The sequence below is a fragment of the Mandrillus leucophaeus genome, unplaced genomic scaffold (genome assembly GCF_000951045.1).
Source record: "Mandrillus leucophaeus isolate KB7577 unplaced genomic scaffold, Mleu.le_1.0 Scaffold415, whole genome shotgun sequence".
Lineage (NCBI taxonomy): Eukaryota > Metazoa > Chordata > Mammalia > Primates > Cercopithecidae > Mandrillus > Mandrillus leucophaeus.
Genome location: NW_012104421.1, coordinates 3,017,578 through 3,035,468, shown reverse-complemented (window position 1 = coordinate 3,035,468; position 17,891 = coordinate 3,017,578). Strand labels below are relative to the sequence as shown.

The window sequence follows — 17,891 nt, the reverse complement described above, 5'->3', positions numbered from 1 at the left end:
CTGAAAATCAGTGAAAGCTTTTATTCTGTGTCAGTGACAATTTAATATCTGGCTGTGTATCTGAGCTACTGTTTTACATTTATTACATGTACAAACATGGAGACTGGTGACAATATATTTGAACTTTGACATTTGTCATGGGCCCAGGCCAAAGAAACTGCTGCCTTAAAAACTGCTCTCTCTCCTTTTATTTTTTACATTTTATTTAAGACATTGTTATGGAATGTATTTGTCCTCATAACTTTTGTTCTCTTAGCTTAAAGATTCTTGAGGTGGTAATTACAAAAAAGGAAGGAACAAGATGTCTGGGTCACTTGCTTATACCAAGATTTGTTGAGTGGATAAAAAGGTAACAGTAGACATTCAATACCCGAACCAACATGAGAAGTAAAACATTATAAAAAGATGTATTTCTAGAGTTTTGTACCTAGCATTATATGCATGTAATTAAAAAAGGAACTTAACTTTTTTATGACACAAGAAGCTGCATCAGATACTAACGTGTACCGTAAATTTAAGAATTCCAGTTTGTTCTAAAGAAGGATTTTAAAAATACATCATGGAAGGACCTATACAGAAATTTTATTTTCCTTCCTGGTACTAGAATATTGCTGTTTTTTAATACTTAACATTAGAGATATGTTGGTAGGTTAAAAATTACATGCTTTTAAAACTTATTTACAAAATATGTGTATAGTACTTCATATAGGTTGAATATTAAACAGCGATACTTGAGTGTTCTAGAGCCATCATTAGAATACTGACTGCAAATTTTCAAAATTCAGTGGGTCAACAAGCCAGTTGAAAAAAACTCAAGGATATTAGATTTCAAAATGTTCTTCCTTAATTTAATTTGTCCATTATACTTTATTTTAATTATTCATAGTATTGCTTAACATGACAGGAAATGTCTTGTAATAGAATTTATAAAATAATGAAGTTTCAGTAATATGAATCCTATCTTTAGAATTTTCCTTTTAAATCTCAGATTATGATGTTTTCTAAGGAATTATCTAATTTGATGCATAAAAACAAGTCTTTGCTTAGTAACTTCATCCATTTTAGAATTTTGAAACCACTCCAGGAAATAAATGGAATAATTTTGTTATGTGTCATTTTGTTGTTGAGCAAGTAAGACAAAAAATGTATTAAGAAACCAAAAAATATATTTCTACTAATATAGAACAATAAGTTTTCATTTGGATATTATTTTGTGATGCTTATACATGTACCTATGTATATATTTTTCATTGTTTTGTTTTTGCGTAGACCCAATAAGTAGATTGTTCATTTTAGTGAAAAGCATAGCCCCTGCTTGCTTACTGTCCTGTGTCATGCTAGATATTTAAGGAACATAGGATTGGTTTACATATCATTGGGCTTAAGTGGGTGAGTTAGAGGTGAAAGATAATAAGCAAGCCTGAAGATGTAAATTCTAGTTGAAAATTTGGACATTTATTTGTCTTTGGTTCCATTAGGAGGTGGAAGTAAGCAAGAAAGAGCTCTTCTTTTAGTATTGATGTGGATTTTTGCATGTCCAGGATCTACTCTGTTTCTTATTCTTACTATTAATGGTAGAGGTTCACAAATATGGTAAGTATGGACTTAGATTTTGTTCCTAAACAGAAAGATTATATATAGGTTATATATTCTGATATGTTTATATGAGTGGAAAACTTGATCACATTTAAAATGAAATAGGCAGCTATTACCTCTTTTCTCATGATCATAACACAGTAATTGCTAAAGACTTTCTAGTCCATTTGATGGTTAGGTGAAATCTTTGTTCTATTAACTTCCTTTTATCTTTTTCCTAGTGGGTGAGAGATATAGTTCTTAATTGATGAAATTTTGTACAGCATAAAAATAATTGCTTTTTATCTCAAATTGAGAATTCCTTTATTTCTTTTGGGGGGTTTTATGATTCCTTATATTGCAAAGCCATTTGAAATTTAATGTAATCTGACCTTACTGTGTGAAGCTGGGCTATTTTTCTGCCTCCTTCTCAATCTTGTTCTATAGCTGGGTGTTGTTCCCCAAATACAATCTGTGCTTTGCTCCCTGTTGTTTTAGTTTATTCTGGTCCTTGGTCTCTTAAGTACTTTTCCATTCTTTTCATTCTAGTAATTACCTGTTTATCCTCCAGGACCTAATTCAGATGTTACTTCTTTATGAATTTTTGAACTATTCTTCGCCCTATGCTCCCAACAGAATTAAATAGTTCCCTTCTTTTGGTTGTCGACAACTATCAATCTTAGATACGTCATAGTCATTAAGAGTGGGGGCCATGTCTTATTCATCCTTGTATCTTCTTGGACAAGCAGCAGTTAATATTTGTTGAATCGAAATGTTTTAAAACTCCATGCTTCAAACGATTAAGAAAACAGCTTTCCTCATTACATTCTTTGATAATAACCTACTGTCACTATGTTTCTCGCATACACTATTCTCACCTGTTATATTGTGGTTTTTGGTTTATATTAAAATGTTTTTGGTATTTTAATGATAGCTTGAGAGCAATAAAAGAAGGATCATTTTATGTAGATCTCTTTTGACTCTTCATTGCTATTTAGTTTTGAGAGTTTCATTTTCTTCTGCCTTTTTTGCAGGACCCTAATAGGAGTATTCATACCAGCAGCAGCAGCAGCAGCAGCAGCAGTAGCAGCAGCAGCAGCAGCAGCAGCAGCAGTAGCAGCAGCAGCAGTAGCAGCAGCAGCAGCAGCAGCAGCAGCAGCAGTAGCAGCAGCAGCAGCAGTAGTAGTACCAGTTTTTCAAAGCCTCACAAATTAATGAAGGAGCACAAGGAAAAACCTTCTAAAGACTCCAGAGAACATAAAAGTGCCTTCAAAGAACCTTCCAGGGATCACAACAAATCTTCCAAAGAATCCTCTAAGAAACCCAAAGAAAATAAACCACTGAAAGAAGAGAAAATAGTTCCTAAGATGGCCTTCAAGGAACCTAAACCCATGTCAAAAGAGCCAAAACCAGACAGTAATTTACTCACCATCACCAGTGGACAAGATAAGAAGGCTCCTAGTAAAAGGCCACCCATTTCAGATTCTGAAGAACTCTCAGCCAAAAAAAGGAAAAAGAGTAGCTCAGAGGCTTTATTTAAAAGTTTTTCTAGCGCACCACCACTGATACTCACTTGTTCTGCTGACAAAAAACAGATAAAAGATAAATCTCATGCCAAGATGGGAAAGGTCAAAATTGAAAGTGAGACATCAGAGAAGAAGAAATCAACATTACCGCCATTTGATGATATTGTGGATCCCAATGATTCAGATGTGGAGGAGAATATATCCTCTAAATCTGATGTGAGTAGTTCTTATTGGCTTTCTTCCTTTCCCTTATTTTCAGATTTTATTTCAGATAGCTTTGTAATAAAGAATGGGGGAAGAAAATGAATGCTGAACCATAAAGTGGTAGCACAGGGGTAGATCTGGCCTAGAAATGCATTTCCTTAATTAATGGGAAGGAGGAAATGAAGTCATTAAGGAATCTGCAGATTTTTAGGCTGTTACTTAAGTTGTTAAAGGAAAGATATTTCCATAGCATAATAATGGGTCATTTGAATAGCAGCAGAAAATTTCGGTGCTCATCAAAGCTTGGTATCTGTGCTTTCCAATGAGTGATGACTTAGGAAAATGAGAAGAATATAATAAGACTTGAATACAAGGGAAAATAAATTTAAAAGAGAAACTTAGAAAATATTAGGGCTATAATATTGGTGTTTTGATCATTGGAATGAAGTGACATGTTTATGTTGATAGAAGGCTGGTGACAGTATTTTTTTTAACCAGTTTTATTGAGGCAAAATGATGTAACAATATACTACACATATTTAAAATGTATAATTTGATAAATTTTAACATTTGTGTATACCTGTAAAACCTGGCAGTAGTATTTTGAAAAGAGAATATTTAATTTTTTTCTTCATTGTTTAGCCACTGATTTGGAAGGGGTGGGGTATGTGATCTTCACTACAAGTTTTTGCTGATCAGTAGGATTATCCTTTGTGGAGGCCTAAGAGAGCATCTGACCATCTAATACCCCTAAAAGGTGTTTTTTGATATTGGGGTTTAAACTTATAATTACAGATTTTCAGCAGTGGAAGGGATTGTCCGATTATCTATTTTAACCTCTGTAATAAACCGTACGCTTCTAGTGACAGGGTTGTTACTAATTCAAAAGTATTTGATAATGTTTTTGAAGAATAAACATTACTTTGAAGTTATCTCCTTACTTTCGTATTTTTTCTAATTTTGGCCTTTTTTCAGTTACTTATTAGTAATGATCAGTCCCAATAATCTCCTTACATTGGCTTGACCGTATTTCCAGGCAGTGGTCAAGGAAGCTATCTGGCTAAAAAATTACTGGCAATCTTAGAATACTTTTCTTTCTGTCCTTGGGCTGCCCACAGATGTCTCTAGTTTAAATGCTGGCAAAGGCTAAAAGGCTGTAGTAGCAGATTTGCTGTCCCGGGTTTGCACTGTTCTGGGTAGAAAGCCAGTCAGGGTCAGGACATGGTGCTGACACTGATCCCCAGTGGTCCACAGACCTCCCTACTTTCTATAGCTAATTTCGAAATTTTAGTAGAAGATCAGATTAGGACAGTAGCATATAAAATGCTGGACGCTGGGAAAATTTGTTCCAGTATTTGGTAAAGGCTTTATAGTCATAGTTTGTGAAATGGAGATGAGAGTTGAGTATGTTCGTTCCAATATCTCAATTATTTATTTTTCCTTCTTTACTTCTTACCTTTCCTCTTAATTTGAAACTTATTCTTAATGCAGAAGTTACTTGGACCTTTTTTTGTGTGTTTGACTTTTGTCTCGAATCACCCTGAAATGCTTTTGGGTTGTGATTAATTAGTCTATCAAAATTGTCACATTTAGCAGCTTTGTCTTTTTATATTCTGACACTTTGCAATTCTTCTAGTATAGAGGTTTTCAAATCATGGGTTGTGACTCACTGGTGAGCTCTGAAATAAATTAACATATTGCTAGCATTAAATAAATCAGAAAACATTATAATTAGTATGGGCAAGTAATGGCTTATGAAAATTTTATTTCAGAGAAGGTGTGTGTGTTTCTTATAGTGGTCAAAATTTTAAAAGGCACCTTTTTAGAATGTTTACCGATTTATGAGAAGACCAAATGGCGTTCATAAGGCACCATTGAAAGCTCTTTCTACATGAAACTGTCACAGATGGTCTTTCTCTTTAGGTAACTTTGTTTATTCTCCTTTTGTCTGCCTCTTGCTCCCTCCCATTTATATATGAGATGTAAAGTATGTCTTTCTTTTAATAAAATTCTTGTTCAATTTGATGTGTTTATTCAAAGGTATACCTTGAAAAGTCTTCTGGAATGAAGAGTTATAATTGGAAAACTTTACAGTAGGTAGTAAATTTTCAAAATGGTATATGACATATTAGAGCCACAAATCCAGTGATTACAACAATAGTTTTTATAATGTACTCTGCATAGCATTGCAGAGAAAGCCCATAAAGACTTTCAGGTATTATTTGTGTATAAAACCCAACAACCGTACTTTCCTTATTAGTCTTCTGGTACTAGTAATGCTTTTATTGTTGTTGCTATTGGTTCAATACTTGAAAAGTAGGTAGCATAACAAAAGAGAATTAACAAAAGTGGTATCATGTAAACCATGAACCCAAAGACCTTTCTATGAGCAAAGGAAGGTAAGAGAGAATTGAAATTCCATTTATCCAGTAGAAAAGATAGCCTTTGTTTGGACTGTCTCCTACCTGGCATCCCTCCTGCCAGCAAGACAAAAGGAACAGGGGACACTTGTAATGGAGAGCACTAAGCTATGGACTGCTATGGACTGCTGGTGCTCTCCATTACAAGTATCCCCTGTAACCTTGGCCAGTAATTGACTTGGTAGCTTGGGGCAGGCCCAGCTTCAGGGGGACTGTGCACATTGTCCTGGTTGTGTGTCTGCCTCTGAGTAAGTGTGATTAGATGAGCTGATCTCTCTAAGGTCCTTTCCAGCTTTATTATTTGAATATGAGCCAGATTTGTATTCATTTGTGGGACATGGGGTGGTGGGTGATTTTAGATATAATGGGCAGAGATCTTGGACTTTGGAAACAGAAAAAAGACACAATTAAATCAGAAGAGTTTGAAGAATGAGGAAGGCTGGAGTGAATGATTATTTGTCTAGTATGTCTATAAAGAAAACATCTTGCCTCAGTATAGGTCTTATTGTTAAAAAGATGAACATTTTAAAGAACCTTTTCTAGAATCAAATTTGACTCAGGTTTTATATAAAAATGTCAGTAGTATTAAGATGGGTTAGGAAGCTTAGATTATTAATTGATACGGTTCTTTTTGGTAAGATTTTTGTATACTTCGTATGTGAGAAGAGAGAAAGAAGTTGGACATCCATGGTTTGTATGTCTGGCTGGTGTTTGAAGGCTCGATCACTTATTTGTTGATAAGTGAAAGGCAGGTAGATAGGTAATTAGAATTCTGCCATCTGTTGTCAGACAGGCTGTTTTAAATTTCATTGTCACCAGTGATCTTGGGCAAATAATTTAACTTTCTCTGTTTCTTAGTTTCCTCTTTTGTAAAATGGAGATCATAATAGTATCTTCTTTGTAGGATTATTATGAAAATTTGATAAATCAATCTGGGTGAAACAGTTAACACACTAGTCAAAAAAATGTTAGTTACCTATTGCTATGTATGACTTGACTTCTGGGAACCTATATAACCTGTAGCTTTGAAAGAGATTTTTTGATATTCAAAAATACTGCAGAACTCTGGTGTCCTTTTCCAAGGGTGTGGGTTTATATGCTGCAATACTTGGTACTCTAAGCCACTTTGTTCTGAATTTTGTCTTTTGTCACTTTCTCTGGATTTTGTCATCACAGGGTATATAGTCTTGATGTTGATATGTTTCTGTTACATGATCAGTGTAAAAGTACAAGATAAAAAGGCTAAGTTTTAAGCTGAAAGATAAGCCAAAGTTTCTCAGATCTTTCAGCTTTTTAATTAAATGAGATAAAGAAGAAGAACATACCATGTACTGCATTGGGTAGGCACTTGGTAGGTTTTTGTTTTTTCATTTTTGTTTTTTGCTGTTACTGTTAAAATATCCTAAGAAATGATTGGTCTTTGAGTTACTGTTAATATAACTGAAAGAATAATTTTTAAATACATTTTGTGATTATTGAAATGTTTCTCATAAAGAGATCTAATACTGTCACATGAAAGTTTGTCAATAATTTTCCCCTACAGAAGAATTTGGTAGGGGCTCGGATAAGGTGGAGAGGCAGAAGGACTGTATTATAGTGGGTAAGCATTTAACAAATACAGAAAGCATGATAGGGGAATGTTTTTGTTAAGAATATTTTATATTCAAGAACTGAGGCCATTCGCATTACAGTACAGTGGTTCTTGGTTTAGGAGTTCATCTCTTTGGGGTACATAATGTTCCACTGTACTTACTGTTTAGTAGGTAAGTGGTGACTGACACTGACAGTTGCAAAGGGAGTGTATCAGTGTCAAGTAAAGGTTTATAACTGTGTTTTTTATTAACCTGCTTAAACTTTAGTTGATAATAGGGAAAACAACAACTGTCTTTCACTTCTTCTGTAATTCCTCTGTTTTTGTTTTTTTAATAATCTTGCCCCTGAAGAGAAGTGTATAGAGTTGATCTTGTCTTGTGATATGAAGAGGTTTGATATTCACAGCAGAGGAGGAAAAAACAGTAAATGAAAAGTGAAGTAACCGCATATGATCACATTCAGTTATGGTAGTAATTTTCTTATCATTGCCTTCCTCTTTCTTCCCTGACTTTGAGGATTTAATCATAATTTTAAAGTGAAGGAGTAAAAAGTTTTAATGATCTTTCCCTGAAAATGAACAAATTACATTTGGTAAAATGTTACACCCTTCAGCCTGCAGTGTGAGAAGAGAGTCATGTGTTTTGATAGTTTGAGCTTACCAAGGGGTTTTCTGGGAGAAAACCTTCTTGAAGGAGAAAAACAAAATCTCATCAGATGGCAGCATTTTTCCCAAGGATGGATGGTGATTCCGATAAAGGATAAATGCTTTTAACCACCTTACCAGAAATTTCTTTCAAAAAGAAAAAAAGGAAGAAGGAAAAAAAAAAACTTCCCTTCTTTTGTTGTTTCTCATTTCCTCCCGCCCCACCCTGTTCATTGCCCTGCTTAAACTGTCTGGATCTGGTAGTAAATGTCCTGCTGTTGAAGCATTGGCCTTAGGTTTTTATGTGATGGAAGGTTGTTGCAGTCAGAGAAGAAGGTCTTTATTGTGTTTTCAAAGTGGCTTTTTAATGACTTGTAATTCCAGCACATGCAAGAGCTGTAAAGTCTGTAAGTATGGTGAGGGAGCAGCTGGAGAGGCCATTCATTAAAGGGCTGCCCCAACTCTCCAGGGGGCAGGTTCTCATTGGAGGCTCCTGTTTTCTGTGTTTTATAACTGGAGGTAAAAATACCTGAAGGGTTACAGTTCTTCCTCTGGTAAATTCTGCTCAATGTGGAACATTAATTAAAATTACCGAACAAAAGTTAACTTTGTTGGGTGCATGGAGATATTTCACCTGTCCCTATTTTCTAACACTTTTTTTTTTTTTTTTTTTTTTGTCTGTATTGGGTGTGAACACACTGAGGAGGAGGCAGCCTCGCCAACCAGCTGTTCATTTATTCATCCATATTCCTGGTTTATTTGAGAAAAGCAGTTAAAAAGGAGATTAAAAAAAAAAAAAAACAGTTAGAGGCCTTTTTGTTTCCTTGTTTCAGTACATACTAGGCCCAGTGTGGTATCTCAGTTCTTAAATTAAGTAATTCCTTAGAAGCCCTTGGATAGCAGACAGTTGTGAATACACAGGGGCTCTATCTTTGCAGAACTGGTTGTCATCAACAATTGGCAAAACTCAGCATTTCCACTCACATGTATTGAGCCAGAATCTCTCTTCCAATAAATTCTGTGAGCTTTCTTGAAGAGAGCTGCATCACCTATTCGATGCATTATTGTTTCTTGCTTTATGACCTATGCATTTGATGGAATTATCCCATTTGTCATTTTTAGACATAAAGCCAACAATGGGACTCAACATGGCCTTTGCAAGACTAGCTTTACCATACCACAGAGATGCCTTATAGCCATAGCTAAACTTGAGAGCTAAAAGCCTGTGTTAGTCACCCTTCTATGTACTTAACATGATTTCACTCACTCACCCTTCAAGACAGCTCTGTAAAATAGGTATTATTATAATTATTATTATTATTATTATTGCCATTTTATAGATGAGGAAGCTGAGGCTCCAAGACGAAGAATCTTCCCCAAGGTTGCCATCTTTAAAAGTGATGGAGCTAGGATTTGAACCCACTTGGTAGGTAGCGTACCTACCTAAGAGGAGGTTGGTGATAAAACAAATCTTATTCTTCCTTGGATTCTTACTAAAATTGTAGAGGTGTGCTTCATGAAGTTGGCAGTGCTGCTGGGAAAGCCTTCAATATCTCATATTGTCCCCCATATGAATCCTGTTTCTTTGACCTATTGGTTTGGGCTTTACCAGTGGCCTTCAGGAGGTGACAGGTTGTCCTCATAGGTGGATTCGGCATGCACAGCCAGGATTGAGGGAAGAGCTATGAAACATCCAGGAGCCTCTAGCTTCTTATACGTCCCCCTTAAAATAAAACTGACTCTCTTGGGTCTAGATTGCACCTTATTATACTATATCAGGATTATTTTTCTGCCTCCAGAGTTTTTCCCATGTGCTTTTGCAAGAGAATTTATGTTTCACAGAGCTGAGCTGCAATATCAACCTTTCCCAGAAGATGCCACCAAATAACAAATGGTGTCCTCCAGTTTGGAGACTCCTTTCTGAATTTTCTAGTTAAATTTTGTAAATTCATGTTATAACCTCTCTAAGTTATTAAAAATGTAGGCTGTGCTTTCTTTGAATTAGGAGACAAGATAATGCAGTGGTAGGAGTAGAGGGTTGTTTTCTTTTAGTGTCTATGTAATTATTTAACCAAGTTTGAGAAATTGTTCTCAGTGGGTTACAATTTATGACTGTAAACTTTGCAAGCAGTGTCAAGGTCCACAAAGAAAAATCACCCCAAGCGGCTTCCTTAGGTCACCAAAGGTGAGTGTGCAGTGACCTATTTCCAGATAAAGTCAAAGATCCTTTATTAAGCAGGATAAAATGGAGAAGCATTTACTAAAATGTTTGAATACAACACTTTTTATCTTTGAATTCTGAAAATATAGAGGTTAGGGATGTGGGAGTACAGGGATAGGAAGAAATATTCAGAATCTGTGACACAGAAAAGGTAATTTTCTTGCCTTTCATGGTCATAGAAGGAAAATACATATATGTGGGCCTCAGATATTACTTTAAATAAGTAGAGAAAGAAATAAATTACTAGAGTGCCCCTGGTTTGAGACCTCAGTGCTTAGAATCATAGTACTGGTTTTTAAAAAATAAATTGCTGACTTTTGCTTTATTATGTGACCCTCCTATGTTTTTTAAGTATGATAAACCATCATGTCACTTTAAGTTACTAAAAACACTTTCTTCTAGATGTGTTTAATGGATTGTAATATTCTTTGATTAATGATGTTTAGTAAAACTTAAAAATATGTATGCGGTAGGTACTTCCTATGTACGGGCACTGCATTAGGTGGTGCAAATAGTACAAAGTTAGAATTTAAGCTGGTCTTTGAAGGAAAGAGGCATGAATTAGTAGAGATGAGGGTGTGGGGTCAGTGGGAGAAGACTTTCTATTTGTTTTTGAGACAGGGTCTCACTGTATGGCCCAGACTGGTCTCAAGCTCCTGGACTTTAGTGATCCTTCTGCCTCAGCCTCCCAGGTAGCTGCTGGGGCTACAGGAGAAGGCTTTTTTTCTTTTTCTTTATTTCTTTTTCTTTCTTTCTTTTTTTTTTTTTTTAGGTGGAGTCTTGCTCTGTTCTCCAGGCTGGATTGCAGTGGTGCAATCTCGGCTCACTGCAGTCTCTGCCTCCTGGGTTCAAGCAATTCTCCAGCCTCAGCCTCCTGAGTAGCTGGAACCACAGGTGTGCACTGCCATGCCCTGCTAATTTTTGTATTTTTAATAGAGACGGGGTTTCACCATGTTGGCCAGGCTGGTCTCAAACTCCTGACATCAGGGATCCACCCTCCTCGGCCTCCCAACGTGCTGGGATTACAGACATGAGCCACCACACCTGGCCAGAAGGCATTCTTGATAAGAGGAAACAACTTGGAAAAAAAAAAATTGATGACAAATTGTGTAAATAGTTTGTGTTGTCCTCTCTGAGAATGAAGAAGAATCTCATAAATAAAATCCTGCAGTTAATTTATCAAACGAGTTTATTGGGAACGAAAGAAGCCTTATTGAACTCTCCTCCCTCCATGGTAGACATGTGCAGGACTCTTTTATTTTATATATTCTTAATCTATACACTAGGTAAGATAGCTTTTGTTCTCATCTTACAGGTGTGGAAGTGACAGAGCAAGAATTCGAATCCAGGTCTGAAAAATGTCAAAATTCATGCTTCTTGTATTGTACCACTGATTAAAGCTTGTTCAGAGGGAAGTCATGTCGAATTAAAACCACTGTAATATTGACTAAACGTTTTTGAGAACATAAAATTTAGTAGTGTTAACTTTCCCATCATCTGACATCCTCTGACCATCCGGTAGTGGTGCCACATTCCGGTGAAAAGGGAAGACTAAGAAATAAAATGTAGCCACAGTACTTGGAAACTTGGGTGTGAGTAATGGATGCAGAGGAGACTCTGGCATGATTTCTAAAATGCTGATTGAGTCTTGCTTTATATAACCTAATGTCATTTTCCGAGAAGCAGAATTGCAGAAAGTACTGAAAAGCTGTGGTACCTTAGACTCTGTCTAAGGGAACTTTTCCGTAATGTAGTATCTTATTAGGTTGTTTCATATATCTCATTTCTAGGGCCAAGGACATGGCCAGTGTTACTACGAGGGGTCCCACCTATTGTATTGATATTATATTGTGTTTTCTAAAGGTTGCATTCATGCATCTCCAAGTAGATTATGTCAGAAAAAACATTATAATAAAAGAAATAAAGGTCGCACTCATGAAGGATCTGAGGAAGGAAGGTAGGGCTTCTGTGTCCTGGAACATAGCCATACCTGGCCAGTCAGTTATCTTTGTGGGCTCAGTAGGAGTGGTCCAGGAAGTATAGCACAAGAGTCTACACGGAATAAAAAGACTAGACAGGCTGGGCACAGTGGCTGACACGTATAATCCCAGTGCTTTGGGAGGCCATGGTAGGAGGATTGCTTGAAGCCAGGAGTTCAAGACCAGCCTGGGCAACATAGCGAGACCATGTCTCCACAAAAAAAATTTTTTAATTAGCTGGGTGTGGTGGTGCATGCCTGTGCTCCTAGCCATTCGAGACTGAGGCAGAAGGATTGCTTGAACTCAGGAGTTTTAGGCTGCAGTGAGCTATGATCACATCACTGCACTCCAGCATAGGCGGCAGAGTGAGACCGTTTCAAAAACAAAAACTAAAACTAAACAGGTTTAGCTTAATAGTAGAGAACTATAAAATGTGGATTTAATAATCAATAATGCTCACCTTATTATAGATGCAAATTGCCATTCAGGTATTAGTTCAAGCAAAATATTAATGATGTCATAGATGAAGACTGCTTTTGTTTGGTAATTTTATGAACTGCATTCTGTGAAGACCTGATGTTGGCAGGGGTTCTTGTAAAGATTGGGAGGCAAAGCTGCAGTCTAGGAACCTAGTGATTTATAATACATGCCCACAGAATGTGTTTTTATTCCTTCATATATTTCTAAAACATCGTTTCCTATTTGGCCTAACCCTTCATTTTCTTGGGAATAAAAGCAGAGTCTTTCTCAAAGTCCACCCTAGTATCTGACTGGACGCGGTGGCTCACACCTATAATCCCAGCACTTTGGGAGGCTAAGGTGAGTGGATAGCTTGAGTCTAGGAGTTCAAGACCAGTCTGGGCAACATGGAGAAACCTCATCTCTACAAAAAAATACAAAAATTAGCCGGGTGTGGTGGTTCATACCTGTAGTCCTGGCTACTTGGGAGGCTGAGGTGGGAGAATTGTCTGAGCCCAGGAAGTTGAGGCTGCAGTGAGCCATGATTGTGCTACTATACTCCAGCCTGGTCAATGTGAGTGAGATACTGTTTCTTAAAAACAATAAAAAAGTTTAGTATCTGATAAATTCTACTCAAGATAACCTAATGCATTTTTAGTAATATAAAGTATTCACTCTATTTTCAAGTGTCCTTCTAGTTCACATTATTTTGCAGCATTATTTTAATTTAAAGTGAGCCTCAGACCTGTTGATCTTGTGGTGGGTTATTTTAAAGTGCTAGGTTGTCTGATGATCTTAGTTAAGAACCAGACAGGGCTAGCACATTTACTGTTGTTTACCAAGCCTGCTGTCATTGTCCACCAGCTTTCAGAGACTTGTAGCAAGTCACTTCCTCCCCTTTAAAGATAAGTCATGCAGAGTCCTCTGTGTTTTGTATAATAGACCAATGAGCCTCATAGTTTGCCTCCTCCAAAAAAAACAAGATTTGAAGGAGGGAAGTTGTGTGTTATATGCCACCCATCTCTTTATCTTCATTGGGCCTGTAGATACATTAACAGCTCTGTGGTCTCTCTTCTCTATTTAGAAAACCTCTCAAGGCATAGGTACTCTTTTTGAAGGTTTAAGAACAAGTTTAGAAATCACATACAGTTTCATACAGCATTTATTTCATGATTTAGATAATCATAGAGTTTTTAGAACAAGGAACTTCAGAAATCTCATTCAACAACTTGAATTTTGCAGAAGAGAACTGAAAGCCAAGTTTAATAACTTGCTCGAGATCCTAGGGGTCTCATTGTTTTTTTTTAAAAAAAAGGGGGCCCTAGGATGCAGGCCCCCAATTGGCATGCCATTATAGATCATTTCCAGTTTGCAGTGGTTCGCACATCCATCACTCACTTTCCCAAACTCTCCTCCTCTAGAACATTTTAAAGTGGTTCCTAGTGAGTTGTTACCATCTAAAAACTAGCCCTTACACACTTATTTAAGCCTGTCAAGCATATGACCAATGTGACCTCTTGGTCCTGCATCTCAGCCTGTGCCCCTATGTTGAATGAATGAACCTCATATTTCATATCCCCAGCGGAATTCCACCTGCAGTGCTTCACGTCTTGTCTAAAAAGGGGTAGGGTGTAAGTCCCAAAGGGTGTTATGGAAGTTAATTGGTGAGAAATTTGATAGACTTTGTGTCCTGGTCATCCTTTATTGTCTCTGGGGTATTGTCAACCAGAATAATCATGACTTGATGTATTTAAAGGGGAAAAAAAATCACTAGGCAAAACAGAAAATGACACATTTAGGTATCTGGCAAATCAAATGTCTTAGTATTGTTTCATAATAAAAACATGGAAAGAGATTTTAAAAACTCCAGTGTAAATGAAGCCTTTACTTGGACAAACTGCTGTTCTCAGCAGACGAAACCCAAATCCTCCTCTCTTCCACCCTCTAGGTTCTTCAGTATCTGACTCTGTCCTGGATGGTTCTCCTTAGTCTATCTACAAATATAACGAGTCATCCTTCAGAGCAAACATACCTCCCTGTAACTTTCCAGCGAACTCTGGTGCTTTTTAGATTATGGCGCCTTCATTTCCTTTCTTTCTTTGATGGACATCTCAAAAGCTCCCTTATTCCTCAACCCATTGTGGTCTGGTTTTTGCTCTTGAAACTGTACTTAAAACTACCACTGGAAAAGTTCACTAGTGCCTTCCAGCTCCTAATGTAGAAACCATCTCCTAAGCATGGACTTTGACCTTACTGGCACTTTTGACTTACTTTTTGCTTGATTCCTTGACTCTATCATACCTACCTTAATCTCACTCTGTGTGAGTCTTCTTTACCTCCTGACCTTCCTCTACCACCATTAAGTTAGCCATTCTGAGTTTCTCCTTTTCTATTATGTAGTTGGTCCCTAGACAATCACCTGTTACCAATATATTTTTTATATCTTCTTCAACACCAACTATTCTCAAAAGCTACCAATTGGACAATTCTGATCAATAGGTACTGGAAATAGAACAGATACCCAGGTACAACATATTCTAAAATATCTCTTGCAGACACTGCTAGTTATCTATTTAATATCCATTATCCTCTTCTTCTATCTAACATAATTTTCATTTTATTAGAGCGGTAATATGCCTAACAAAAAAATTTCCCCAGCTTTCCTTGCAGTTAGACACTATTCTGTGACTGAATCTGGCTAATGAGATATAAATGGCAGTTACTAGGTAGTAATTACAGGGAAGTTCCTTAAAAAGAAGCTGACTCACCTGGCTTGTACCATTTTTGTCTTTCCTTCTTCTGCTTCTTGCCTGGAACTTGGAAGTGATGGCTGGTGCTGTAGCTGCCACATTGTTAGAAGCATACACAAAGTATGGAGGAACACAAAGGAAGAGACTGGATTCCTGATTCTTGACCTTGTAGAGCTGCCATGCTGATCCTGTCTATCATACCGGGTTTCTCATTTAATGAAAAAAACGATGTTAATTCATATATACATTACTACCAGGTGGGCATACTCCCTAACTGATTTAGCTGTACCCATTATCCCAAAACACCTTCCTGTGTTTTCTAATTAGGTAAATATATATTCTGTCTATTTTTATTAACCTAAATTAGAAATATCAGTTATTATTAAACATATTTTTTCAAAAAATACTTATTGTCTATTATGGGTTATTGGGCACTGGAGATAATACAGTGCTTAAGATAGGAGCAGAGCTTTACCTTCATGTAAGAGGAAATCTATAATTTTAGGTAGTGATTGATGCTATGAAAATTATTTCTTTTCCCTCATATCTTATTTCATTTGGTTATGATTTCTTCTCAGGTTTGCTCCAAAAATATCTGTGACTCTCCCTTTTTCTCCTCCTCCTGCTTCTATTCAGCGCTTGGTTTGGATTCTCATCACATTAACTCAGTTGAGGTTGGAGATTTTGAGTTGTTCTTCCTATCTCCTATCTCTTTCCTTTCTCAGGTTCTTCTCTACAAAACTTTCTAAAATACAAATTCTAGAAGAAAGTATGCAAAAGGATATAAATCAGTTAGTTAAAATGATGGTGTTATGGGTCACTTTCAAAATATTATCTTCACAATTGGCATTTTAATGAAACATTCCATAGTTTCAAAACTATGGACTAAGCACCAAATTCTCTTCAACATGTTTTTTTTTTTTTTTCCTTTTTGTAATCCTTCATTATGAAGATTTTCAAGTATACATGAAATACACAAAATAGTAAACCCTTCATGGACCATCACTCAGCTTCAACAATTATTAATGGATGGTCAGTTTTGTTTCATCTGTAGTGCCATCTTCTCCTAGCCTGGTGTGATTTTTAATAAGATCCAAGACATATTATTTCACTTATAAGTATTTTAATATGAGTCTTTAAAAGATAAGGACTTTTTTAAAAACAGAACTAAATACCATGATCACATCTAAAGTAATTAGTTAAGTCTTAATATCATCAAATATCTAGCCACTGGACAAATTTCCAATGGAATCAAAATGTCATAAGTTTCTTTTTCTCTACGTTTTGTTTGAATTGAAATCTAAATAAAGTTCACATCTTGCAATTTGTAAAAGTATTACATTTCTTCAATCTACAGGTTCTCCCTCATCTCTCTTTTTTCACATGAAGGTACAAGAGGAGAAAAACTCGGTTGTCATAGAATTTCTGGTTTTGGGTTTTGTTGACAGTATCTTCACGGTGTATTTTCTGTAAGTCAGTAGTCAAAGTTAGAATCATGGTCAGAGTCATGTTAGGTTTTTTTGTTTGTTTTAGTTTTGTTTTTCTGGGCCAGACCATCTCATGGGTAGATTATATTCTTTCATTAGGAGGCCTATAATGTAAGGTTATCTCTTTTTTTATGATGTTAGCAACTACTGATGCTCATTGCTGTAAGTGTTAATTCATTAGGGGTTGTGAAATGCTGACATTTTTGTTCCATCATTGTTCCTTCATTTATCTCCCGGAGTTCATCTATAAAAAGAAACTGCCCCTTATCTACATTTCCCCCCCAAACCAGCAGTAGTTTGTATAGAAAAGTAAAACACGGTGCTTGATTCTTTCCATTTATTTGTTTCAAAAGAATGACTTTGGTTCCCTAGCAGCCTCCAACAGTTTCAAATGCTTCGAATTATTTTTTAAGTATTGCTTTTAAGCCTTCTCCAGTCTGACCTGTTCATCCTTATCTTTCTTTCATCTCCCCTGTATTTTAGTCATCCTAAAATATTAACAATCCATGATTCCTTGACTGTTCCATGCTGTTTTATGTCCCAGTGTATTACCCTTAGTCCTTTATGACCTGGTTATCTTTCACTTACTCTTTGAAGCTTTTCTAAATAATCTGCCACACCCCAACTAACCCCTCCCTCCTTTGTGCATCTACCATTTATACAGTTTATGTGTACTTTGATGATGATTGTTTTTCCCTCATGTTAAAGTGTGTTTCTCCTGACCGGTGGACTATTTTGAGGGTAGACTCTGTCTCTTAATTTTCTAATCTCACAGTTCTTTGCATGGTCCCTGGCACTTAATTGGCACTCCAGAAATATTCAGTTAAATAGTGCTAAGATGTATTAATATATGTGTATGTATTTATAGTTAAGACTTCTCTTGAGTCATTGATGCTTGTCTAGTCGAGGAGTCTTAACTGTAAATATGTCTGTGTAATCTGGAGATGGGATTTTTTGTCTGTCCTCTTTACGGAGGTGGAGTAGACAGGTCACATGAGTGAGAGAGCTCCCTGTACAAACAAGACAAGTCTTGA

The 17,891-nt window shown here is 36.4% G+C and overlaps 1 protein-coding gene across 1 annotated transcript in view; it reads left to right on the top strand.

Moving 5' to 3' along the window:
• The window catches only part of MLLT3 (myeloid/lymphoid or mixed-lineage leukemia (trithorax homolog, Drosophila); translocated to, 3), a 144,462-nt gene that overhangs the window by 74,451 nt on the left and 52,120 nt on the right, over positions 1-17,891 (top strand). The window contains exon 4 of the mRNA XM_011992672.1: positions 2,610-3,317. Coding sequence (XP_011848062.1) covers positions 2,610-3,317 — 708 coding nt within the window. The remainder of the gene's footprint in view (positions 1-2,609; positions 3,318-17,891) is intronic.